Source organism: Ustilaginoidea virens, chromosome 1 (assembly GCF_000687475.1).
Source record: "Ustilaginoidea virens chromosome 1, complete sequence".
In the NCBI taxonomy this organism is placed as follows: domain Eukaryota; kingdom Fungi; phylum Ascomycota; class Sordariomycetes; order Hypocreales; family Clavicipitaceae; genus Ustilaginoidea; species Ustilaginoidea virens.
Window position 1 is genome coordinate 2,474,549 of NC_057316.1, and position 26,255 is coordinate 2,500,803.

The 26,255-nt window shown below is 48.6% G+C and overlaps 6 protein-coding genes across 6 annotated transcripts; 4 read left to right on the forward strand and 2 right to left on the reverse strand.

Moving 5' to 3' along the window:
- Nucleotides 1-10,097: 10,097 nt before the first annotated feature.
- UV8b_00467 (uncharacterized protein) lies at nucleotides 10,098-12,476 on the forward strand (the record flags this gene model as incomplete). The annotated part of the gene is made up of 2 exons (XM_043137965.1): nucleotides 10,098-12,080; nucleotides 12,144-12,476. 2 exons carry the CDS (start codon nucleotides 10,098-10,100, stop codon nucleotides 12,474-12,476), a joined length of 2,316 nt encoding a protein of 771 aa, XP_042993899.1.
- Nucleotides 12,477-13,574: 1,098 nt separating this feature from the next.
- On the reverse strand, nucleotides 13,575-14,344 carry UV8b_00468 (uncharacterized protein; the record flags this gene model as incomplete). The annotated part of the gene is made up of 2 exons (XM_043137966.1): nucleotides 13,575-14,263; nucleotides 14,329-14,344. 2 exons carry the CDS (start codon nucleotides 14,342-14,344, stop codon nucleotides 13,575-13,577), a joined length of 705 nt encoding a protein of 234 aa, XP_042993900.1.
- A 429-nt stretch (nucleotides 14,345-14,773) lies between these two features.
- UV8b_00469 (uncharacterized protein) lies at nucleotides 14,774-16,013 on the forward strand (the record flags this gene model as incomplete). The annotated part of the gene is made up of 5 exons (XM_043137967.1): nucleotides 14,774-15,078; nucleotides 15,213-15,522; nucleotides 15,630-15,685; nucleotides 15,761-15,869; nucleotides 15,978-16,013. The coding sequence occupies 5 exons, from the start codon at nucleotides 14,774-14,776 to the stop codon at nucleotides 16,011-16,013; spliced, it is 816 nt and encodes a 271-aa protein (XP_042993901.1).
- An 805-nt stretch (nucleotides 16,014-16,818) lies between these two features.
- UV8b_00470 (uncharacterized protein) lies at nucleotides 16,819-18,447 on the reverse strand (the record flags this gene model as incomplete). The annotated part of the gene is made up of 3 exons (XM_043137968.1): nucleotides 16,819-18,044; nucleotides 18,113-18,260; nucleotides 18,337-18,447. The coding sequence occupies 3 exons, from the start codon at nucleotides 18,445-18,447 to the stop codon at nucleotides 16,819-16,821; spliced, it is 1,485 nt and encodes a 494-aa protein (XP_042993902.1).
- A 660-nt stretch (nucleotides 18,448-19,107) lies between these two features.
- On the forward strand, nucleotides 19,108-21,010 carry UV8b_00471 (uncharacterized protein; the record flags this gene model as incomplete). Its single annotated transcript, XM_043137969.1, has 5 exons — nucleotides 19,108-19,300; nucleotides 19,362-19,531; nucleotides 19,593-20,168; nucleotides 20,264-20,570; nucleotides 20,649-21,010. 5 exons carry the CDS (start codon nucleotides 19,108-19,110, stop codon nucleotides 21,008-21,010), a joined length of 1,608 nt encoding a protein of 535 aa, XP_042993903.1.
- Nucleotides 21,011-22,904: 1,894 nt separating this feature from the next.
- On the forward strand, nucleotides 22,905-25,900 carry UV8b_00472 (uncharacterized protein; the record flags this gene model as incomplete). Its single annotated transcript, XM_043137970.1, has 3 exons — nucleotides 22,905-23,141; nucleotides 23,204-23,299; nucleotides 23,399-25,900. The coding sequence occupies 3 exons, from the start codon at nucleotides 22,905-22,907 to the stop codon at nucleotides 25,898-25,900; spliced, it is 2,835 nt and encodes a 944-aa protein (XP_042993904.1).
- Between the last annotated feature and the right edge of the window lie 355 nt (nucleotides 25,901-26,255).

The following is a 26,255-nucleotide window of genomic DNA, read 5'->3' on the forward strand; positions in this document are numbered from 1 at the left end:
CGATCCTATTATTAAATAGGCACTAGAGGCATAAAATAAAGCTACTAATAATGCCCTTTAACTAATAGAAATTAATCTTAAGGTTATAGACTACCCTAAAAAAGCTATCGCTTAAGCGATATTACTATCCCTACTATTTTCGCTTAAGCCTAATAATAAACTCAAGCCGATTACTCCCTTTAATAATATATTCTTTATAAAGCTTAAAAGAAATACTTATAATATATTCGCAGCCTCTATTGCGAAGCCTTTAGCTATAATAGAGGCACTATATATTATAAATATGCCTAAAAAGCCAGCGATATAAAAGGAGCTTAGAAAGCACCCTAAGTATAAGGAATTTATTACTACCGCGAAAGAAGAATATTTAAAGGTTATAAACGGGGAGATTAAGTATATTATTTAACGAAATAATTTATCTATTAACCCTTAGATTAAGCTATTAGACCTAAAGTAGGTATTTACCTATAAATAAGACCAAGATAGGTATCTCACTGGTTATAAGGTATAACTATACGTTTATAGTAATTAATAACCCTATAATCTTCGTGATACCTAGGTAGTAGCGCTTATAGTATATATATTTCGGCTTCTTATAGCGTTAATATACTTTTTTAACCTAGAAATACACTAATATGACTTTATTATAGCCTTTCTTAATATACTACTTAACGAGACTATCTATTGCAAACAACCTAATATATTCCATAATAGTTTTATATTCATTAGGTTGTTATATGCCCTATACGGGCTTTAAAGGTCTCTACTATTATAGTTTAAAGAGTTATTACGATTCCTATTGCAATAAGGCTTTAAATAGGTCTATAAGGACCCTTATATCTTTATTAATAGCTTCCTTATTATATTCTTTTATATTAATAACCTAATCGTGCTTTATTATAAGTTATGGATGGAGGCATTCGAATCGTTCTATATAGTATTAATAGCGGCATTTAAGATCAAAGATCTTAGCAAGCTATAGTAATTCCTAGCAATTAAGGTTATTCGCAACCGCATAGCCGGAAAATTATAGCTCACACAAAAGGCTTACTTCAATAAGCTAGCGATAAAATATAACCTTACTATATTTAATAATGTTAAGGACCGCCTTCTAGAGCACCTACTATATACTGCAAAACTTAAGGCATTCGATAGGATAGCTAAACTATACGATACGAAGCAATACTAATTAATAGTAGGCTCGTTAGTATATCTGTTGATATAAACTCGGGGTACCCAGTTATACGTAGGGTCGCGCGCGTGGTATCAAGTACCGTGAGGTCACCGGTCAAAGGTATGATTACTTCTTTGATTATGACTGACTAACTAAGAGGAAAGAAAGGAAGCAAAAGAGTAATTACACGATGTGGCCTTTTTGTGCGTGCCGTAGTCACGTGCATCGGCGCGGTCGGGCCGGGCTGCCCGCATGCCCTACCGGGCTCAGGGGCATAGGGGCAAAAGTGGCCATATCGTACGCAACGGGTGTGCGCGGCACATCCGTCGCAATGTGCCCAATTGGGCACCTTACGACAGCGATTCCGACACTGGCAGCTTCTCTTTTTATAGAAGCAAACATCGGAATCGCTAGGATATAAGGCGCACACATAGAAAGAAAAATGCGGCGCGGTCTCGGCAGGTTGTGCCGCCGATAACGCTATCGCGCCGCGCGGCCGGCATTATACCGTACAGCCGGTATAAATATCGCAGCCAAAATAAAGGGGCAAAAAAAAAGGGGTAGTAGTAAACGTAGTAAAAGCATTAAATGCATACAACATTGAACATAGGAAAATCCACACACTTGCCACCCATAACATCACTAATACCTTCTAAACGCAGTTAGATATTAACCGGCCTCTTTACCTATCCTTCCATATATATAACAGCCCTATTTTGGTCGATAAAGGTCTTAAGGGCTTTATTTAGCATTCCCTTAGTTATCGCATCGGCGAGGTTATTATTCCTATTGATCTAGCGAATTTTGTAGATTTCCTGGCGCTCGTATGATTATCGTAGGGCTATAATATCTATTATGAGCCTCTTTTCCTTGGTAGTACCTAGCTTGATAAGGCATTCGTATAATGAAAACGAATCTGTATATACAACCGTGGGGATCTTTGGCAGTCCCAGCCTGTTGGTAATTATATTGAGGGTCGTGCCTATCGCATATGCAATATCGACCCCTTGCACCATACTATACAGCTCCGAAGCGAGTGTACTGCGCGTTATACGCTTACTTTTTGTAGAGCTGTAAGTGACGATATTACCGGTCAGTAGGAAGGCATTATCCGTGGGGTTATCCTCTTCGTTCCCTAGCATAATGATATAGCCAATCTGGGAGCTTAAATCTTTATTGTTGGCAAAGGATCCGTCAATAAATACAAAGAGTTTGGCTGTAGTAAGGGCCAGATTGATATACCGTAAGCTACGATCCTAGTTATTGTATTGCTATTAAAGGCGCTTATTCAACCTTGCGATATCGTTAGGGTTAGGTTGCTAGTATTGTGCTGCGATAGATAGGTCAAAAGACGCCTCGGGCTGGCAGACTATAGCTATATAAGCACCGCGAGCGCGTTGCTCGATATAATTATACTAGGCTATAGGCGTATTCTTATCGATGGTCGTAATCTTTATGCTTTGACCTTTCTGGTATAATATTATTATGTTGTTAGTCTGATTAACTGTGAGGATATATCTGTTGAATATTAAGGGTACGGTTGGTGATAGCCTCGTCTTGGGCTTGGCATTAAAGCCTGCCTTGGTAAGCTCTAATTCTTCCCGTTAGAAGAAGGCATTATTACTTAAGCCGAGGGTATCGTCAGTCTGTATACCTACGATACCGAAGCATATAGTATCGCTAGTACGGTTAGGAACGTTAGTATCGTCAGTGCGGTTAGGAATATTAGTATCGTTAGTGCGGTTAGGAACGTTAGTATCGTTAGTGCGGTTAGGAATATTAGTACGGTTATTGCCGGCAGATATTAGCAAATAGGGGTTATAGGTGGATGTGGTTATGCCTAACTTCTCGCGATGGTGCCGGAAGTATGTCGCCTACTAGTGGGTGCCTGCCTTAGTTATTCCGTATAGTGGCTTTACTACTTTTATGATCGTATTATCGGGGTATTGATGCGCTATCTGCTTAGGTAGCTTAGCGATAATCGATCTATTAAGGGTGGTAGATAACTGTATGTAAGCCTGTGTGATATTATGTATCTAGAGGAATAAGCCGTGAGAGTGTTGTAGTGATAGGGCTAATGATATAAGTAACTGTTGACTAGCCCGTTGGATTGTGGGGGACTGAGTTAATATTAATTGCTTTTTATTATTACTATAACTTTATATGATGAGTCGTGACTTCTTATATAGTGTATCCGTGCCTTTGCCTTTAATCTCTTGTACTATATGTGAGTTAAAGAGATGTTAGGCTCTATATTTACCGATATTAAAGGTAATAAATCGGAATATATCGCGGGCCTATAATACTTCTATCTCTATATGGTTAGACTATTCGAAGGGGGCTTTTAGGGTTATTATCTTCCCTTCCCGGCGTAATTGGCTAGTAAGCTGTAGGTCGGCTTGCTCTTTCGCGGTTAGGAAGGAGATGTTAATAACGGTATTAGAAGCTATAGCGTTGACGAGAGCTTCTTCTTGGTCTTTATTAATTATGACGTCGGATACCACCCTTGCTAGTGATAGATATATTACGGCTGTAGGTGTTATCGCGGCTGGAGGTGCGGCTGCAGCCGGGATCCTGACTTCTAGCCTGCTAGGGCGGGCCGGGCTTTCGTTATAGACGATATCTTCGGGATCGTCGGTAGTGGGATTACTATTAAGGTCGTAGTTATAAGGTTTGACGACCGTTAACCGGAACTTAACGGGGCTATATAGCATTTATACAATATAGGTCTCACTATCGAGGCTGATTAGCCGGTACGGCCTGTGCCAGCCACCTTTCTCTTGCTATACCTATACGTCGGATTATAGGGGTAGTCGGTAGATAGGCTATATATCGGGGCCATTCTATTAGTTGAGGGTATCGCGGACCTAATACCTTGCGAGATATTTCCTAGCTTCGTTAGTAGCCTTTCGTAATATTAAGGCGTATTGTGATATTAATAAGCTGGGGGGTGAATCATCTGTAAGTCGAAGATATACTCCAAAGACTAATAACGTAGGCACTAAACCATTAGGTCTAGCGGAATCGTTGATAGCCTTTATAGCAAGCTGTAATTTCTATTCCTTTGTTATTAGGTCGCCTATTTCGTTGTTAATAATGGTATAGGCTCGGCGTAATGGGGCGTAATATCTCTCGACTTTGCTAATGCTATTATGGGCTTCTATAGGAATTTCATCTATATTAATAGATAGAAGCCGGGCATTATGGCGGAATTCGGTAGAGGCGAAGTTAGGTCCGGTATTATAAATAATCTAATCCGGTGGGCTAAAGTAGGTATTAATCTAGTATTCCTTAAGGGTATTCTAAATATCTCGGGCCTTTTATCTTTGTGGATCAAGAAATCTGGCTGTCTAGAAGCTTATCGCGGTATTTATAATGTGTAATACCGGCCGATTATTAATATAAAGGATATCTACGATTATCTCATAGTTAAATTAGTAGTTATCCTTTAGAGTGAACTTAAATCGGTTAGGTGCCTTTGTGTTTATTTGGCATTAGTGGTATATGTGGGTGATGCTTTCGATGATACTACGGTCAATATCGTTATAGCCGGCTCTTTGCAGCACTTTTGTAAGCCTATTAATAGAAGGATGCCCGAAGCGATAATATAACTAATGGATTTATTATAATGATAGGTGGAAGGCTGCGGTATCTATGGCATTAAGAGTCTACTATAGATATCCCTATTTCCTAATAATTGGGACCTTAGTATCCCCTTGGATTAACAGGTTATCAATATTGTTAAGCTTTATGCCTATCCTATCTATATCCGTAATAGAATATAGGAAGGGGGTACTGCTGTTAAGAATATGGAAGGGGATATTGCCGAATATCATTAGGATATTTAATATGCCGGAGGATATAGCGGAGCCTGCGCCGAAGTTTACCGTATGCTTCTTGTCAGTTGTCTCGATAGTTAGGGTCTTCATCAATCGCATTAGGGCCTTTGTTTAACCTAGGCCTGCTATTGATAGGCCGGAAGCGCCGGTATCTGGTAGGATTCTGCGGAAGGTATGGTTACCGTACCGTTCTTCTTCTAGAAAGGCAGAATTATAGTCTAGTAGTAAGGGCATTCGGAAGGGGTTAATCTATAGGAAGGCATATTAGTATAATTCATCCTGTAGGGCTTGTAATATCTCGATAGATAACGTTGGTGATGGGTCTTCGCTAGGGGCTAGGAAATACTAAGTGGCTGTAATTTGCGGTGTGGCAGCCTTCTCTGTATCCTATTGTGTATCCCCTGCTATTATTACCTCGATATTACCGATAATATTATTAAGGTCAGCCTCTACTTCTTCTTTGAGGCCTTAGGGGTCAGGCTCTTTATATTCCTATAAGAAAATATGGAATTTTTTGTTATTAGGGGTAGTACGGTGGGATCGGTTCTTTATTTATCGGTCCTTTAATTCTTATTGCTCTTTAGCAGAATAGTTAGATAATTAATACCCTATTTTATTACAAATAAAGCATCTTCTTTAATGGGGCCTAGCTGGAAAGGCGCGATTCTATTGTTGCCATTAATACTGCTGCTGTGGCCCGAATTGGCGTTAGGGGCGGGATTGACTATATCTACGGTCTGTAAATAACGCCACATTATTATTAATATCGTCAGTATCGTGATATTATTGTTATTGAAGGAAATGATGCTATTAAGTTGTATAGATTGACTTATAGATAGAAAGGGATCGCCGTAGGTTAGCGGCAAGGCCTTCGAATATAGGGGCATAACGATATAAGGCCTGGCTATACTTAGGGGTATCCCTTATAGCGTTAAGGACTTATCGGTAAAGCTTTGTATCAGCTGTAAAGGGGGGAAAAAGACTACGATATAGGCGTTAAAGTTCTTCCAATAGGATATTAAGGCATTCTAGCTTTAACTTATCGGGATGTTTCGTAATAGTTGATTGGAGTATTATTCTATTCTAATGGTATAAATAAAATTACTCTATGCTTTTATTTTCGAAATGATTCTTGACTTTGCGGACTATATCGTTAAAAGTGAGGGTATTACGAATGCGTTTAATATTATCAAAGTAGTAAGTCTCAGCATCGCCGATTAATATGATTTGAAATGCTCTAGTGAATGTATTATCGGGTAATCCTAATAGGCGGCACTTGCTCTTAAAGGATATGACTTTTAGTATAATAAAGTTATCTATTTTGCTGCTATATCTATCCTCTATACGATAGCTGCGTAAGAGGTTAGATATCTTCTTCGATATATTATTAAACCCGTTTTGGGAATAATTTTTTTGGTTAAACCCGGCCTCTGCGTAGGCTTTTTAGGTATAATCTTAGGGGTATTCTAGAGGGTATTCCGGAACGGCTTATCGGTTGCCTTATGGTAGGCTAGCGGGGTTTCTTGCGGGGTTATCCTATAACCTAGGTCAGTCTGGGTTTACTAGTCCTCCCGTTAAGACGGTCCGTTCATCGGCCTAAGTAGGCTGATATTAGTGGGAAAGGCCAGGTGCTGTGCCTATTTTTGGCATTATCGGATGAGGCATTTGGGCCTACGGGCCGCGATACCGCGATTCGTAATATCTGGTATTAGGGGCGGCATTAGTAGTATTGGCTTGGAGGGTATTATTATTGGGGTCCTCTATTGAAGGAAGTATATCATCGGGGCCTATAACCCGAGCTCTATTGGGTATACTATGACCTCGAGGGGCATTAGAATAGCCGCCTCGGCTAGCCCGGCTAGGGGTATAACCTCTAGGGTGTAATATTTAATCAGTCGGGCTATAGTCTTCATCGATTGTTGCATATTGTTATTGATGATGCTAGGAGCTTTCCCCTATTTCGAATAGCGGCCTATTGTAAATAGGCGTCTTCCCTTTGGGTTATTAGGACCGGCCCCTTTCTTCTTTGGTAGGGGCAAAGGTAAGAGGCTTTTTCGATATAGAGGGGGGAATAATAGGTTATTATGACTGTGATCGTGCTACCCTTAGTGTTGTGAAGTCCCTTATTATTGAAGTTTGTGAGGATCTTCTTAAGGGCCTTACTGTAGTAGGTGCTCGTAATGAATTCCGTAAGCCTGTGCGTGAGCCTGTGATTTCTTAGTCAAAATTGCCGATAGGTACTAATGCTTCCCTATGAGGGTTGAGGTATGACTAGAATATCTTATAGCCTAGCTGACGGTCGATCTCTTCTTAAGGTTATTTAGGATTCTATTGTTGTTAAAGGCATTCCATTAAGGTAGGTATTATGATGGAGCCTAATGCTCCGATATATATACCGTGATCCCATAGGTATATGCGGAATTCGCGTAGGAATGGAGGATTAATGCGGTTAAATAGTTATTTATCCCATTCACTATAGTCTTCATGGAATAGTTCCTATAGGTCGTCGTTAATAATACAATCCTTCTTATAGGTATAGATTAAGAAGGCCAGGCGGTTGTGTAATGCCATAGTAGTGGTATTAGGGGTAATTGGCTCTATTGCAGTGGCTTAATTATTATCAAGTAAGGGGGTAAATTGCTATAACCTTTCGGGCAATGCTAGTTATAATGTTAATGATCGTGATCGTGCTATAGTGTTAAGAGGAGGGTTTAAAAGGGGGGGATATATTATAAGGAGTATAATATTTACTTTTGTAAAGAGTATAAGATTCATGCCTCATAAGGTTATTATAAGGAATATAAGAGGGCTTTTACCGGTAGGGGTAAAAGAGAGAAAAGAAGGGGTTAGTTAGTAAGATAACCGTTTAATAGAATAGGTTATTTGCCTCCTATAGTAAGCAGGTGACCGTTCAACAGAATAGGTCAACCGCCTCCTAGATACTAAGGGTATCTTTAAAGATTGTAATAGTTAGTATATTTTCTTCTTTTGTAATAGACGAAGGTAGAAGGGGTCTATATCATCCTTCCAATTAATCGGCAGTATAACCGTTCAATGGAATAGGTTATCTGCCTTCCTAATTAGTATGATTTATAACGGAAATCGTCTCTTCGAGAGTAATCTTACTAATCTATAATGCACCGTTCTTTGCGGGATATAATCCTGTGAGTAGTAGTTATCACCACTGATCAGTATTGATATAAACTCGGGGTACCTAGTTATATGTAGGGTCGCGCGCGTAGTATTAAGTACCGTAAGGTCACCGGTTAAAGGTATGATTACTTCTTTGATTATAACTGACTAACTAAGAGGAAAGAAAGGAAGCAAAAGAGTAATTACACGATATGGCCTTTTTATACGTGCCGTAGTCACGTGCATCGGCGCGGTCGGGCCGGGCTGCCCGCGTGCCCTACCGGGCTTAGAGGCATAGGGGCAAAAGTGGCCACATCGTGCGCAACGGGTGTGCGCGGCACATCCGTCGCAATGTGCCCAATTGGGCACCTTGCGACAGCGATTCCGACAATATCCAATTATAATTATAAGGCCTAAACTAGGCTATATTGGATCGTAGCTATTAAGATTCCTTTAAAATCTAGATTTAGACTATTTATAAGCCGCAAAAAAGGCACTCGACTATAGCTATATATAGAAGAATACCATAATAGAATTCCGGGCTAATATAGTAGAAATAGAAGTATTTTCTAATGCTTCCTATATTAACGATATCATAATACGATAAAGCAGTTAGGGCTATATAATTAAGCTCTTTAGCGGCCCGATTATATATAAATCGGGTTAATAGGATACTATTATAATATTATCAATAGAGGTAGAGCTTCTTGCGATATCTTATATAGTAAAAGAGGTTATCGCCTTTAAGAGATTATACGAGGAAGTTAGGCTCTAATTATATACCGATATCCTTATAATTTAATACGATAATATTTAGATTATTCCCCTATTAAAGGAGGAATTCTTTAAGCTTATAATACGGCTTCGTTATATAGATATTCATTATTATTGGCTATACTAAGAGGTTCAGAAAAGAACGATCGATATTATATAGGTTCTAATGGGCAATATAGTCGCTAATAGTTTTATAAAGCCTCTAATAGGCCAGAAATTTAAAATCTTCCGCCGGTAATTTAGGCTTATTATTTTAAAGGGATCCTATAACGCTGGACCGCAGTCTTACGATATTGACCTTAGTGGTAAGGCAGAGCCTTAGAAGGACTAAATGACGCCCTAAAAAATCAGATTGAAAGGGGCTTTTTAATAGCTGTACTTATTTCCTATGGAAAATTGGAATTTATAGTTTATTGCTGTTTTCGTACTTTATATATATGCTATTGGGCCTATTTACCCCTATATAGGTAGCCTATTTAATAATGGCACCGTCATTTTGCGCATATCGTTTTGAGTAGATTGATATTTCTACTTATTATCTTGCTTTGCACTGAATTTAGCTATATAGCAGGATATCCTTAAGAAAGCATATCCTGAGGGGGTGTGTTGGAGGGAAATTGGCTGTCTATAATGTGGATATCTGTTATATCTGAGGTAGGATGTGTAGAGTTCCCCCTAGATCAGTAAGCCCTTAGGGGTACCCCCTATCCCACTATAAATAGCTGGGAACACAAGTCTCTTAGAGGGGACTTGGTTCCTTCAATCAAGCATTATCGCATTTTCCCTGTGCATTCTGACAATAGTGCAGACTTGTGCAGCAGTCAGCAAGGAGACGACGTGCTTACTAGCAGGAAGTGGACTGTTGGCACCAGGCAGGCTACTAACAGGTACCTCTAACAGAGCAGCAACAGGTAGGTACCTAGGTACCTTCCTAGGTACCTACATACCACTAACCGGTTCTGCTCGTCCCCCGCACAGCTTGTCTGGTTATTAGGTAAGGCAGCTGCGGGATTCGGCACATTGTTCCGCCACCTGAAATTCGTTGGCAGTTGTTGGCAGTGGACTCCTGTGGACGGCTCTCCCCAGCTCAACCCATCGGAAGTTCCCCTTCTGTCTGCTTGGGATTCTGTCCTCTCTTGATCCAGGGACCAGATCAGGGCCCCTCTGGATCTGTGACCATGAATGGGGACTTGAGTCTCTCTCGAGCCCTCGGCGGATTACGAATCGCTAACCCTGACGACGCTGCCGACGCTGCGCTCAACAACCTTACTCCTGTCACTGACGAATCGGCCAGAGTTGACCCCAACTTCAATCCGACTCATCACCCCGACACCCACGGGGAACCTGCCTCGCTGGAAGGGGGCAATGGCTTGATAAACAAGCGACTTCATTCCGCCGATGCGGCAAACCCGGGCTTTACAGTTACAGTGCACCAGCAGCAGGTGCCTGCTCCGATCCCAGCGCGAGATGATTCTTTGGCCAACTACCAGCTCGTTCATCCGGGAGAACAGACCGAGCCGGCTCAGTACGAGTACGACGGCGGCATTCCGTTTTCGAAAGGCTCGGCAAGTGCGCCTGCTTGCTATGCTGCCCCCTCGGGGAGCGGTATCGCGTCCAGTGCAACAACAACAAGCTCGATGCCGCCACAGCTGTCCAGCGAGGACTGGAAAGATCGAGGAGCCGCCGTGGGGCTCCGTCGCGAAGTTGATCGATCAGGCCGTTTTGTCGTTCGGCAAATCAAGAAAGGCGTCCGTGATTTTTCGTTTGGCCGCGTTTTAGGCGAAGGCTCGTACAGCACGGTATATCTGGCCACCGACAGGCAGACCTTGAAGGAATACGCCATCAAAGTGCTCGAAAAGAGACACATCATCAAAGAAAAGAAGATCAAATACGTCAATATTGAAAAGAATACGCTTAATCGCCTCACAGAGCATCCGGGCATCGTTCGCCTCTACTACACGTTCCAAGACGAGACGTCGCTGTACTACGTGCTCGATCTCTGCAATGGTGGCGAGCTGCTCGGCGTCTTGAAAAAAACGGGCACGTTTGACCTGGAATGTGCCAGGTTCTACGGAGCTCAGATCCTCGATGCTATTGATTATATGCACTCTCGTGGTGTAATACACCGTGACCTCAAGCCGGAAAACGTGCTGTTGGACGACCAGATGCACGTCAAGATTACAGACTTTGGCACCGCCAAACTTTTACAAGACCCGCGCGAGCCTCAAAACCCCAACTCTCTGGGTCGAGGCGGCCACCCTCCTGGCCCGTTGCCGCGAGAAACTGACAATGACGGGCGCGCCGCTTCCTTTGTCGGCACCGCCGAGTATGTCAGCCCCGAGCTCCTGACTCACAAAATGGCCGGCAAGGCTAGCGACCTGTGGGCCTTTGGCTGCATAATGTACCAGCTGCTTGCTGGACGGCCACCCTTCAAGGCCGGCAGTGAGTATCTCACTTTTCAGAAGATTGTGGGTCTTGAATACGATTTCCCGCCCGGCTTTCCCCCGTCTGCCCGGGACCTTGTGGAAAGGTGTTTGGTGCTAGAGCCTGCGAGGAGGTTGACCATAGATCACATCAAAAACCATGAGTTCTTTGACGGGCAGCTGTTCGGAAAGGGCCTTTGGCGAGTAAAGGCACCTCGACTGAGACCATACATGCCCCCCCCACAGGAGCCCACCATCATACAACTAAACGGCGGCGTAGCCTCACCAGCTGGGCCCTCAAACAGCAAGTCCAACCTGCTCAGATCGATGGCTCAACCCCAGCGCAGCGGTTCAGCGTCTGGTAACCGGCCTGCCAGAATCATTACCGAACTCCCACCTCCTACGCAACTAGACATCGAATGGTCCCCGGTACTGAACAGAAGCAACGAGCGCATCTTAAAACTCGGGGATCTCATGGTTGTCTCGAGCCCTCTGGTGAACAACCTTAATAGGAAAGGATCCGACGAGGGACACAAGAAGCTGTCGCGTTTTTTTGGTGGCAGCACAACCAAGAAGAGGCAGCGGCTCGTCATGGTAACCTCAAGCGGGCGTATTGTGCTCGCTCCTGCCGGAGGAGAGGAGAAAAGGGCAAAACAGGAGATATCGCTGCTGTCGCCAGAGGCATCGTGGAGAACTCAGCGTGACGCGAAAGGACAACTTGTCTGGTGTGTCGATGCCGTAAGTGTTTTTTTTTTTCTCCTTTTTTTCTTCATGAGGCAGCTTCGCTAACTCTCTCTCCAGTGCGGCTATCGTTACACGTTTGAAGAGACCAAGTCGTCGCCAAACGCTGACGAGGGGAGACCCTCTGCAGAGGAATGGGTCGAATGCCTGGAATTGGCCAAGGACATGGCGCTATCTCAAACCACAAATGCGCATGGTGATGATGCGCCTTTTGGCGAGATTTCCTCGACAGTATCGAGCCCGGCAAGCACACTCGGCAGCAGGGCTCAGTATCCTCCCGATGGTTACGGTGCCAACGATCGAAGTGGACGGGGCCGTCACGAGGAAGCCACTTCGAAAAGAAACAGATTCAGCAAAAGACAGTCCCGGAACGGTCTCGGACCCGCATTTTAACGGGGCTGGCGAGATGCCCCAGGAAACGCCAGGTTGCCCTCCGTTCTGAAGCCTCCTTGGTTGTTAAAAGAAGGTGTTCCTTTCGAGTATTCACAACTAGTTTGACGGCATATTGTCTAGTAGACACAATTTGGCATCATCAGCGAGGCGTAACAACAGCAAAGGGTTTGTTTCATGTGCACTTATTCAAACGGTCTGATTTGGGGATTCTAATGAATAGAGGTGAGTCCCCTACAAGTAACGCCCCCCCCCCGATTTGGCAGACGCATATTGCTATGGGCCAAGATTGAAACTTGCTAGGTGTGTTGATAAGCAGACTTCACTCACTAGGCCCAGAAATGTACAACATTAGAGCATGCAACGGAATATTGCTGATTTCAACGGGGTAACAAGGCCCTTTGGCCTTCTTTTTTTTTCCCTTGTTTTTTTTTTTTTTTTTCGATACTCGTGCGAATCTGTTTCATACCAACGGCGTATAGAAACAATGCGCCATCATGTCATAACTAACGGGTGTGTTTCTTTGGTGCAATTGTCGTCTCGTGTTTGGCGCGACACTCTCTGGTTTGGGCTTCAAAACGCATACATACAATGACACCCCATGCGCTGTTCTACATTAATAAAGAGGTTGCAACATAAAGCAGCATAGAGAGTATAGCCAAAGTCTTGCTGGTCTATTTGGAAGGGGGCAAAATTTGCTGAGCGAAGGTAGGAGTGGGAAGAGGCTTATTCTCACAACATGGCCATGGCCTGGCCTCGGGAATTGTAATTTTAGGTTATTACTTTTTGCAAAACTTGGCGTTTGGTCAAGGACCTTTTTTTTTTTTTTTTTTTTTTTTTTCGCGCCAAGCCACGAGCCCTGTTTCAAAAACATCAATACGATCCGAGAGGATTCCACACCATCCTACTACGTACCGTGGTGCCGCTGCTTTGCTGTACCCTCTCTCAATACTCTCTCAATACGGTCAACAACAGCTCAGCCAGCTCCCCCCCCCCCCCCCCCCCGGCAATCTCTTAGGAGACGGATTCCCAACAGCTTGGTCAACAAGACCCACGGCAACAAGGGGTGTCTGAGTTCAGAAAAAAAAAGGGCACACGAGCCTAGGTTACGGTGTCTACCGTCCTGCTCTCGTCCCAGACATCCTTGCTCTCCCGCTCGACGGATCGAATAGCCACGGCCACCTGCTCCAACTTGGCGACGACGTCGGACACGCCGTCGTTGACGCGGCGGAAGTACCTGTCGTTTGCCTCGCGTCTCCTGGCGCCCAGCACGGCGTCGTGCTCGGGCTCGTCCGCCGAGCCGGCGGGCAGGTCGTCGGTCTCGTTGCGCGCCCAGGCCTGCGCGAGGCCGATCTGGGCAGACCGCAGCCGGCGGAGCTGCAGGTCGTGGTCGGGCCCGAAGACGTGGGTGCCGCCCGACGAGGCGGCCAGCTCGACGTCCTCCAGGATGGCCTGCATCTGCGCCCACAGGGCGTCGGTGCGGCTCAGCGCGCGGCCGTCGCGCTCGGGGGGGAGCGCATCCTGGCCGGGTGCGGGTGCGGGAGCGGGTGGTGCGGTGCTGGGCAGCGACACGTGCGATGCGCCCGGGGAAGGGGGCAGGAAGAGGACGGGAGGGGGGTCGCGCGGACGGTTCTTTGGCGTGGCCATGGAGGTGAGGTGGTAGCGGTGCCCATGGGTGAAGTCGGGACGGAGGGCGGCTCGGCCGAGGTCGGTGGAGGTCTGTTGTCGTCGCACGATCAGGTGGGGGGGGGGCTTGCAGCCTTGCAGCCTTGCAGCCTCGCAGCCTTGCGCTGTGGCCTGTCGGCGACGCTGGTCAACAAACTTCCGACTCTGACCCCGGCCTAGGAGGGCGCACCTTGCAAGACCAGCATCAGCTTGAAGAGGCAAAGGTTGCCGGACACTCTTTTCGGAAACAAGATGCATAAATCTGGCCACGGCTCGCAAAATTGCTTCCGCTGAATCTCGAGAGTCGTTACATGTACCTTTTGGTCCTGGTAGCAAGCTCCCGATGGAACCCCACCATCCCCCCTCCCCCCCGCACCCCCCACCAGCGCACACTTTCCAGCCAATAACAATATGCCGTGCATCTCGCCGCAAGCTTCAAAACCCCCCTCCCATGGCACATCACATGCATGCCCTTTCCTTTCCTTGCCCCGTCGACAGATAACTTGCTGATGCTGTCAAACGACGCCTGGCTGCATCTTGCCCTCTTGCATCTGCCAGCGCCGACAACAGTCCCCCCCTTCCCCATCATCCGCCGCACGTCCCGTCTCTCGCCCGTCCCTCGGAGGTGCGAAGCGATGGCCTCCGCCGCTGCCAAACGCCTCGCCGGCAAAACCATCCTCATCACCGGTGCCTCGTCGGGGATCGGGCGGTCCACAGCCCTCGAGTTTGCCCGCACCAGCCCCGACAACCTGCGGCTCATCATCACCGCCCGCCGAGCCGACGCCCTGCGCGACCTGGCCTCGCAGATCAAGAGCGAGGCCGGCGCCGGCGTCCAGGTCCTCCCCGTCAAGCTGGACGTTGCCAACGCCCAAGAGGTCCGCGACTTTGTCACCAACCTGCCGCAGGACTGGAGGGCAATCAACGTGCTAGTCAACAATGCGTAGGTCCCGAATCAAAAAAAGAAAACCAATCAACCCTTGCTTCACCGGGGGTTGGGGGCGGGGAGATGCTCCATGACAGGCAGGCAAGCATGGCATGGCTGACTGAAACCTGAGCGATGATGTGCCTTTCCAGCGGCCTTGTCAAAGGCGTCGCCCGAGCCCCCGACATCGACCCAGACGACATGAACGTCATGTTTTCCACCAACGTGACGGGACTGATCAACATGACGCAGGCGATACTGCCCGTCTTCCGCCAGCGCGAGCATGGCGGCCAGGGCGACATCATCAACGTGGGCTCCATAGCCGGCCGTGAGCCTTACCCCGGCGGTTCCATCTACTGCGCAAGCAAGGCTGCGGTTCGCAGCTTCACCGACAGCCTGCGAAAGGAGCTCATTGCCACGCGCATCCGAGTCATGGAGATTGACCCGGGCCAAGTCGAGACGGTAAGAAAAACCCCTTCCCCTTCACCACCCCCTCAACCCCCCTACGCAAAGACTTGTGCGCACCTTGGGGGCGTTGTCGTGCGCGTTGCTGATGCGCTGCCTGCCAGGAATTCTCCTTGGTGAGATTTTACGGCGACAAGGCCAAGGCTGATGCTGTTTACGCGTGAGTCCTGCCTGTCGCTTTCCCAAACCGCACCATTCCCGGGCCCAGTGCTGACCGGCGGACACTGTGCATCAGCGGATGCGAGCCTCTCACGCCTGAGGATATTGCCGAAGTCATTGTTTTCGCGGCTACTCGCCGCGAAAACGTCGTTGTTGCCGATACGCTCGTATATCCCAACCACCAGGTACGTCTGTGCGGTAGACTGCTTTTTGTAGACTACTTTTTGTCCTGCTTACCTTGGCCTCGGAGTGTTGTTCAAGTCGCTGACCGCCTTGGGCTTTGCGTCTTCAAGGCATCCGCTCTAATCATGCATCGGAAAAGCACGTAACAAGACGCTGTTGCGGAGCAGGTAAATACAGTCACGTCTCATTCCTAATCACGCGCCAATTCAGTCTCTTCTACGGCAACATGGCACTCATGGTCACCCAGATGCATTGTACTCATAGCGTAAAAAGAGATTCACAACCCATGTACTTCCTACTCCGTACATTGCGGTGCTGGCATCATCGGTTACACTGCCCTCGTCAACAGTCTGACGGAAATAAATGACGCTGCCGGGATGCCAGTGACTTATTTTGCAATCGCCTGATGCGTTGAATTGTTCCAGACTTTCTCTTGCCCCAAATCCATGGCCAAATGGCATCGATCAAGACGTGATCGGGACTCGGGGCCTTCTAGAATGGAGAGTTTTTATTCTACCAGCGTTCCGTTAAGGATTCATTCTGGGCTGAATTTAAATCCTTGCCGTCAACAAGTGACAGCACCACTGGTTTTAAAACATGCTTCACGCTACGCTTCCGATGAAAAATGCATCATGCCCAGCTCACGTCGACCATGACAGGGTTCGAAGCGATATTTTTCCTACTCGGAACGGATGATATTGAGGTATTCAACTCACAAGGATTTCCCTTCCCGCTTGGTCAACTCGGAAAGTCATCGCGGCTGAATGAAACCTTATCACACGAGTTTTTTTCTTTTTTGAGGGAACGCATGCCCAAGTAAGCCAAACCGCCCGGACGCCGCGCTGAGGGGAAATTTGAATGCCAATGGTCCAGACACACCTCATGGTCTCCTGGACGACTCGCAGGTAACACTAATGCATGAAATCGTAACTGCGACTCAATGGCCCATTCTCAGTCGCCCGTGTGCTGGAACAGAGGAGAGATTGATTCCCCGTAGTGATTGCGACGAATCGCCTCGGACAAGAGCAACGACAAGTCAAGCACGATAAGCTTGCTAATGTTTTGAGCTCGCTCTTGGTTGATTGGGAAGCTGTTGGTGACGAGTATGGTGTCGATGCACTCGCATCCCTGAAGCTGCTCAAGACAGTCACCACCAAAAACCCCGTGGGTCGCGATGCAAAAGACCCTTTTAGCTCCGCCCTTTTTGACAACGGTCTCGGCAGCGGCGATCCAGGATCCCGGCTTGTCTATCATGTCGTCCACAATGAATACAGTGCGGTGACTGACATTGCCCACCAAGGTAATCATACGCTCATCTTTTGTATCCTGGAAGGCGTTGTCTTCCTCATCAGAGCTTGCATCTGGGTTGCCCCCTCCACCCAGTATTTGCCGCTCTTGATTGAAAAAGGATGAGGCGCGCGACATCACCATGGGGTCTTCATCGTGAGAACTGTTTTCGGCTGCAGACAGCGCTGGGGAAGGGAAGTCGTCCTCCACAACATGACCGCGAATCAACCGACCGCGGATCACCTCATGAGCTCGGCGATCGTCGTACAATTGTTCTTGTCCCGTCGGCACGTCCGGCGTTTTGCGAGCATTTTTTGCATCACCCTCCGATGGATCAAGCTGCGGGCCTCTCTGCCTTGATTGCCTTTCACCGGCCCGGAAGGGGGGACCGCTGGGTTCGCCCGCTCGGTGGTGGCCTTGAGCCGCTGTGTCTCCACCTGCCTCACGCTGACTCTCTGAAGTAGTTGACTTGATACTTCCCACGTGTTCGAGCTCAGGCTGCCGATCCAAGCCATCGAGATGATTCACGATTATACTGGCCGTCGTTTTGGTGACTCTTTTTCTGTCTGTGGTGACCATACCAAAATTAAGCTTCAGAGCGTCGGCAAGAGACGTCACTCGTTTCGTCCCTCCAGCATTCTTGGAGACTACAACAGCCTCGCGCCAGTTGTGGACATTACGACGAATCCATCTGGCAATTATGGGCTCGGCATGGAGATTGTCCACAGGGCATTTGAAAAAACCTTGCATTTGGGAGGCATGCAGATCGACGGTTATCACATGTCTGACCCCTGCAACGCCGAGGAGATTGGCGAGCATGCGGGCTGTGATGGCTCCCCGATGCGATTTCTTTTTGGATTGCCGGCTGTAGGGAAAATATGGCAATACCGCTGAGATGGTCATTGCAATCAATGTTAGCGCCAGTGATGAATGTCGTCGGAGCGCTGTGACCACCAACCTGTGATTTTGTTTGCCGAGCCGCCCTTGCAGGCCGAGATCATTATCAGCAACTCCATGATGGAGTCATTGATTTTAGGACTTCCCGATTGGACAACGAAGACGTCCTTTTCTCGTACACTCGTCAAGATTCTGACACTTGTCTCGCCCTTGGGCGCGTTAGCCGGTAATCGGCGTGTATGGTTGACGGAGTCGCGGCGAGTAGAGTAGGAGCTGGAAGCTCACATTGGAGAATTGTGTCAGCTCCGCGTTAGCGGGCGTCATGCCAAGGTTCTCGCATATTTGATTAGTGAGGACTGGACAAGAGTTGCCAGCAAAGATTAGAGTATTACGCATTGTGGGCGAAGCGGAAAATACTGATGAGGAATCAAAAAGACAAAACCCCCCCTTTCCATCGTCCTGATGGAATATATTTTTTTCTCTCACGACCCCACTTTTGGCCTGGTGGACCACAGTGTGGAGCGTTATCCCGAGACTATCCCGATAGTCGAAGAAGTCAGAGCTGCACAGTGCTCGAGACTGTGCACGGTTAATAGACGGGCAGAGTTTATTCCGAAGAAGTTAAAAAATGGAAAATCATATGAATTATTTCACTAACTTCAAAGGCTGATAGATTTTCTTTTCAGTAAAAGATATATCATGCTTAGAGGTAGTGTAGTTTTAACCCATCTCTAGGAGTTGCCTACTGGTTCATTCACCATGTGCAATTATCAGGGCGCGACGCCCGAGCCATAGTGCATGCGACAGCCGCCTGCTAAATCATAACCGAGCTAGCTTGACATGGTTTCTACTACTACTTATTCATAATCCGCTGTTTATCTGTTGGAAGACCTGTTGAATATTCTCTCATTTCTAGCACTTTGGCTTTCGGAAACTCAAACCCTATATCCCCGAATCGCCGCTGCTTTTTGCAAATTTTATCACGCCAGACCCTGCTAAGAGTTAGGGTTTCCTCTCCTGCTTCCTATCTTCAACTGATCCAAGGATCTAAGCAACATGATTTCTGGGCGTCAAGATGAAACCCAGAGCCCTTTGCGCCAGCCAACTGACAAGGAGCGGAAGTACGACCGACAGTTGCGCCTCTGGGCAGCATCTGGACAATCGGCCCTAGAGTCAGCTCATGTCCTTCTTGTGAATTCCTCTACTGGGACAGTCGGAACGGAGACTCTCAAGAATCTGGTACTGCCTGGTTTGTCAGCACTTTTAATGCATTAAAATTTGTCCAGTGTTTGACGAAGCTTACCTTTCAGGCATCGGGAAGTTCACCATTGTCGATGACGCTGTAGTTGGGGACGCAGATCTCGGGGTGAACTTCTTTCTTGATGAAGCGTGCTTGGGTTTGCCTAGAGCGCGTTGCTGCAGGGACAATCTCGTTGAATTGAATCCGGCGGTTCGCGGTGACTGGTTTCCCAAGATAGTCGTATGACGCATTGCCCGAGTTCAAGGCAGGCAATTCTATGTATGAAGCTGACCTTACCAAGGATTCCGACTTGGGCATCGAAAGGCTTCTTGATTCGTCAGACCCATTTACCATCATTCTTTACACCCTGCCCTTGCGCCCGACTTACATCAAGTGTCTCGAATCTCACGCCAAAAAGCACGGCATCCCTCTCTTGGCTGTTCACAGCGTTGGATATTACGCATACTTTACCGTCAAGCTACCGGGACTCTTCCCTGTTATTGATACTCATCCTGACGAAACCGCAGTGGTGGATTTGAGGCTCCTGGACCCATGGTCTGAGCTGGCGGAATTCGCGGACCAGATGACCAAAGATATAGACGACCAAGATGATTTCGATCATGGTCACTTACCTCTGGTAGTAATCCTACTTCATTATCTCAAAAAGTGGCGGGAGGCTCATGGCGGGGGCCTGCCATTGACGTACTCTGACAAAGTGTCCTTCCGAGATTTTGTCGCCAGAGGAGCCAGGACTAAGAACCCCGAAGGAGGCGAAGAAAATTTCGACGAAGCCGTTGCTGCAGTAATGAAGCATGTGTCGCGTCCATCTTTACCAACATCTCTGGAGCGATTATTCGAGCGAGAGGGGCAAATCAAGGTAAGTTGCTTTTCCGCTTGCTTGCGATCTGTACCCTGCTTTAACAAGACCAACCATGCTCTTTTTTTTTCCTTCTCTTTTTCTTTTTTTTTAAGGGTGATACCGAAGAAACATTCTGGACAATTATCAAGGCTGTGAAGCATTTTTATCACAAGCATCGCCAGCTCCCTCTGCCTGGTAGCCTACCGGACATGAAGGCACAATCCAAGGTGTATGTCCACCTTCAATCTCTATACAAGGATAAGGCAAAGCGAGACATAGCCGAAATCTTGGATATAGTGCGCGCCATTCCTGGTGGAGCAAAAGTGAAGCGGGATGAAGTTGAGCTATTTTGCAAAAATGCAAGTTTCGTCAAGGTCATCGAAAATCCGGAAAATGCACCGATTACGAATCAAGTTGTCGGTATGTTTGACCACGCCCTGTTACCATCCTGGAGCACCTGCATGCCCTGCCCAATGACGGATGCTTATAAAAATGCAGCTCAGGAACTGCTCAATGTTCAAGACGCTGCCACTGCAGGATTCCAAAGCCCTCATTCCTTAGCGCCGATCTATCTTGCTCTCAATGCCCTACGTCTCTCACCCGAAGCCGGCCGAGAGGAGATTATAGACCTAGTCACCACTTCTGTGCCGTGTATTTCCGGAAACCAACGACTGGCCCAAGTAGCGGAGGAACTGTCTAGGTCAGGCTCGGGCGAGCTACACAACGTGTCAGCAGTAGTTGGCGGCTTGCTGGCACAGGAGATGATTAAAATCATCACCAAGCAGTACGCCCCGGTCGACAACACCTGTATATTCGACGGCATAGAAAGTCGATGCCAGGTTCTTCGACTAAAATTGTGATGATTCTGTTGCATAGCGAACTGCCATGTCAGGTGGGCGCCTTGACGTCACAGAGCCTTGTCAACTCGCAGCATTTGCAAGTTCTCTGGATTGTCAAATGTAACGCTATCCAATTGAAAGCTATTTTATCGATGCGTACAGCGCATGATTCCAAAGCCTCGACATGGTCGACCAAAGCAAAGCAAAGCTCTAGACCGGATACAACAATGACGCCAGGTTATTGTGTCCGAACTAGTAAGGCTGCCATATGATTCGGGCCATTGTGCTGGGCTACTACTAGTCAAGGTCCAAGAATGCAAAAAGTGGAACAGATCATCCCACATGTTGAACGGTTGGTTTTTTTCCAAGACAAACTTTGACGATTACCTATACGAAGTTATTGCACTACAGGGCTCGGAAGTCGGCTAGCGATGTACATTGCCGGGGGTTCTGTTCACACGATCTCATGCAGATGAATGTATGTCCAATACATATATTGTCCGGGACCGGGCATACCTACCTACCTAGCTACCTGTGCGATGCGATGTGCGATGCCATGCGCGTCGTTCCACGAGATAGCTGTACAATGCGATACTGGATAACGTTTACAATGAACGGGTCGCTTAATAGAATCCTCTCGGTCTGTTTTCTACGTCTTATCGGGAAACATTGTGAATCCTTGCAAGGAGCTGACTGAGTAGAGCGGATCGGGGGAAAAGAAAATCTACTTTAATAGAGTATAAATACCACCAGCAGGCGGTAGCCTGCTGGTCGAGTGCAAGCTGTAACGAGCCGCCTTATTATCATGCTGACCAACCCAGAACTACGCCGTGTTTTGAAGTCTGGTTTGTGTTTTGTCGGCTCTGGGATGCTTGCTTGCTTAGAGGGAGGCAGGCAAGAGGCAGGCAAGAGGCTGGCAAGGCAGGAGGCAGGTCGAGGCCAAGCAGGGCGGGGTTTTGTGACGCTGGTTTTGTTCCCTTATCGGCCTGGCTTCTTGCTCCTCTGTCCTCTGTACGTACAGTACTCTGTCGTCTCCTCACTTTGCAAGCAAGCTGCTAGCACTATTTTGCCTATCTTATCTGCATGATGCATCGCCATGGACAAGGACAGGACTGGCGGAAAGATGGTCGGCGGGATTCCGTTGGAGCATCCTTGTCCGCTCATTCGTCTGTCTATGCACTCCAATGCACCCAAAGCACCCAAACCGTAGCCCGAGACACTAGCAACAATGGGTCTGGTAGTAGCGTGACTAGCGTCGATTAAGACGTGCTTCTTGCTAAGCCTGTCCGCAAGGCCGTCGCCATCGCGATCACGGACCCAGCAGCTGGACCCAGCACACATTGACTGAGTCACTCACCAGCACCCGCTGACCACCCCGGCTTGTCAAGCAAGTGCCCTGTGGGGCGCGCGTGCACTGTGGACTTTGTCTGGTGCCATCAAATTGATTGTGGACACTGCATGTGGAGTTGTTGCTGCTCCAGTCACCCAAACAACGTGCCAAATACCAGACTACCTCTGCCTGCAGACCCTTGCCGGCATGCTTATGTAGTTGCTGGGGGAGTCACTCACTCTCGCCATCTTCCTCGCTGTGCGTCCCCCCCCCCCCCTTTCCTCCGTTTGTTCTCCCGTTGGACGGACAAGGTGACGACTCTTATCTTGTCTTTCCCATCGTTACGGCTTGCCGTGTAGCAGCCTGATTTCGCACATAGCCTGTATCTAGCAGACCGCGGATGTACTCTCCTTTTTTATCTTCCTGAGCATATTACTTCCTTGACGATGGAAGAGCGAGCGCCATACCAGGCCATCTGCTCGACCCGCCCCTAAGCGATTTTCATCCTCAGCCATCCGCTAGCTAACCCAAGCACCCTTTGCGGTTGACCCAAGCAGAGCTGCTCTTAGCTCGAGCTTCTCCATCATGCACCAACAGGCAAGGCCGCCGCCCAGGCTGTCTGCGTCGCCGGCGTCATCCCCTCAGATCGCCCAGATCGCCCAGACTCGACCCAATAACCCGAAAGACACCACACCGAGCAACCGTCAAAGCTCAGGATCCAGCATCTCGGGAAGAGAAGCCGTGGCGTCGCCGATGATGGACAATCCTTCTTCGCTCGGTCCTCCAGCCGACTCAATCAAGAAGCTGGATCAAATCGTTCAGGTACGCCGGCAGCAGATCAAAGAAGCGCAGGAGCATCTCATGACTAACGATGGATGGAACAGAACTTCTTCAACAAGACTGCTGTTCTCATAATTGACTCACGAATGAAAGCGAAGCCCACGCGGAGTGCCAAGGGCCAAAGAAAGACGAACAAATGGGTAAGCAACCGCTTCTCGTGTCGTCCGCTGCCTGCTATGCGAAGCGTCATTTCTCGCTGACTTGTTGCTGCTTCCGCCCCCCCCCCCCCTCCGTAATAGTTCCAAATAGAAACGGATGAGCTAGACGACTTCAGAGACGACTTGAAGACATGGAAGACGTGCGGCAGCTTGGACAACCAACCGCCTCCGCTGATTGTGGAAACATATCTTGATGCTTCGGGCTTGAAGGAGAGCCAAAGTCTTGTTATTATAGACGACGGTGGCAAGCGCTGGGATGTAATGGAACAACTCAACTCGTCGGGTCCGTCTTCGAGTGGCAGGTATCACACTGCAACAACCTCGAGGACCTCAGAAGTCGTTCTGGAACGATGGCGCATTGATTTGAAGACGGCGGGAAGCTATCCTGTGGATGACTTTGGTCCTATTTTGCCAACCGTCTACAAAAAGGCCATTGTCTTCTTTAGGTCACTTTTCATCACCACCAAGCTTCTGCCTGCTTGGAAATTCGCTAGTCAGGGTCCATCCAAGCTCTCACATCCAGCCCTCATCCCTCGATGTCGCCTCTCCACTTCAGAGCCTAGTCGGTTGGGCATCGATTCCTTGAAGCAACGAATTGACGGCCGAAAGGATCCAGTCACCGAATATGTGTTTGGGGACCTCGAGATTCCGGTAGGCCGCCTTACCACAACGGTAACATATCGGAACGATTGTAGCTTTCGAGTTGACGATTCCGAATCATTACTGAGCTCCCGGTTTATGGGCGTCGACGAAAATTCTTTCCGACCCTCTGTGCCTCGGACGATTACAGATCGCCTCCACGGGCAAGCAGCCGAGGTTGGCTCGCTACGGGACAATCGCAGAGGACCCAACTTGGCCGACATGCACCAGACTTACGGTAGCTTGTCAACCTTCCATGGTGATGGTCCGCTAGGAACCAGCCCATTGTCCGCCCTGCGGGCTGTGAAGTCTCCCCACTCGGATACCAGCTCTTCTCCCGCTACTCTGCCCCCAGCAAGTGGTCCTGATGTGGCACCAAGTTCTATGCCTGTCTCTGGTCGCTTGCCCACGTCTCGAACGGCCATCGGTCGATCGGACAGCACTGGAAGGAGGACCTCTGTATCCTTCCAGCCTTTCAAGGCCGGCTCATTATCTGGATCCCCCATACCGCGGCAGATTGAGACGGGGTCACCTGCGTCCACGTATTCACAAAGCCGGCCTGTCAGTCTGTCAATCGGATCGCAACCTCGCAACAGAAGTTCGTTGACGGCGGGGATGGCGTCGTCTCTTCGCGGCGGGCCCCCGTCTGCTGCGGTTGAATCGCCGACAATGGGTTCACCGCGCCCTGCGTCCTCTGGGCGATATAGTAGCAGCTTCACTCATCGACGAGGGCGTCTGTCGATCGGCCGCGCTGGGGACGAAGAGCAAAGTAGTAGTGGTCGCCAAAGCCTCGCCTCGTCCGTGGCTCAGCCAGGCTCAGGCTTGCTGGCCGAGGCAGGCGGCACGAGCTCGGGATCCCTGCACGTCGAAGAAGACGACATATCCGACTTCCTCAAGGCGTTGGACAGTCGAAAGACTCTCAAGAGCTTTGAACCGACGAACCGTGGCGACTCGGCCACGAACCGAACGGTTGCTCAACTGTCCAAGTTTCATCTAATGAAGGACTCGAACAATGCGCTGGGCGAGTCAATGACTTCGTCCATGCATATGCAACGGTCGTCGAGTTCTTCCAGTCGCCAACTGGCTAGTGTTCCGGGCATGGTGGCTCCCGCGTCCATGTCCACCTCTTCATCTCCAGGAAAGCCCCTGTCGCCGCACACGCCGCACACGCCGCACACACCGGCCATCCCCTCGAGACTCAGCGAGAACTCCATCATACACTACGCATCTACCGGGCGGACTACTTCCCGAGGGGTCCGTCGTCAAGCACCAACAGTCCCCGAAGCGAGCAGGCAAAGCACCATTACGCAAGAAGGAACAACTGCCATCGACATCCCGTTGTCTCCGCGCATCGGGTCGTACCAAAGGAGATCTAGCTCTGCAGCACAGCAAGGCCGCGCAGTGGTTGATGACGACGACACGGACTCGGCATATGCAGCACACAGGAGCATCAGCCTGGGAGCTGACGACCGAGATCCGCCCACAATGAGCATTCTACTGGGCCGTCAGATGCGACTTGAAGGCGAATCAGCACCACGCCGGGCCGTTGCGAGCGGTCTGCGACCTGCGGCAGAGATTCAACCTTCTGATGCGTCAACGTCTGATGTTTTGCAGCGAGGATCGAACGAAGACAATCTACCGGACGGACTGATTCCATCATCCGGACCTTCGGGTTCTATCTTCCCCCGGCGCCGCTACACGGGTATGGGAGCTGCTTCCAAATCGACCCCTCCGCACTCATCGCGAGGCAGCTTTACAGGGTCACTGGGCCGACTGGGTCGAGCCGATGATGAGTCGGTGGGAGAAGAACCTCTTGTATTCGATTTATCGGAGATGGACGCGCAAGGCAGGCGCAGCCTGGAGGAAGCGCGCGGAGGAGGGGTTGACGAAAACGCTGAGCGAGTCGCCTTTGAACCGAGAGGAACGAGCCGACGAGGATGGTAGAAAACGCGGCGTGTTGATTTCACACACGTGCAGGGAAATGCCCCCCAAGCGGCAGAAGGGGGAGGGGGGGGGGGGGGGGGCACGTTTTATTTGTCAGGGCATGAGAAGAAGAGCACAGTTCAGGAAAGCAGCCCTAGAACTGACAAAGAGCGATAGCATTGCTTGGATCAAGAGGCATATGACGTATGCATGGATCTTGATCTCTGCTACTCGGTTTACCTTTTTTTTTTTTTTTTTTTTCTTTTTTCCTTTTTTCTTTTTCCTTTTTCCTCCATTTTCCCCCATCTTTACTCTGGTTATTTTTGGTTATTTTGGTCATGTTTGTTTGGCGGAGTTGGGGTCCGGGGATAGGTTG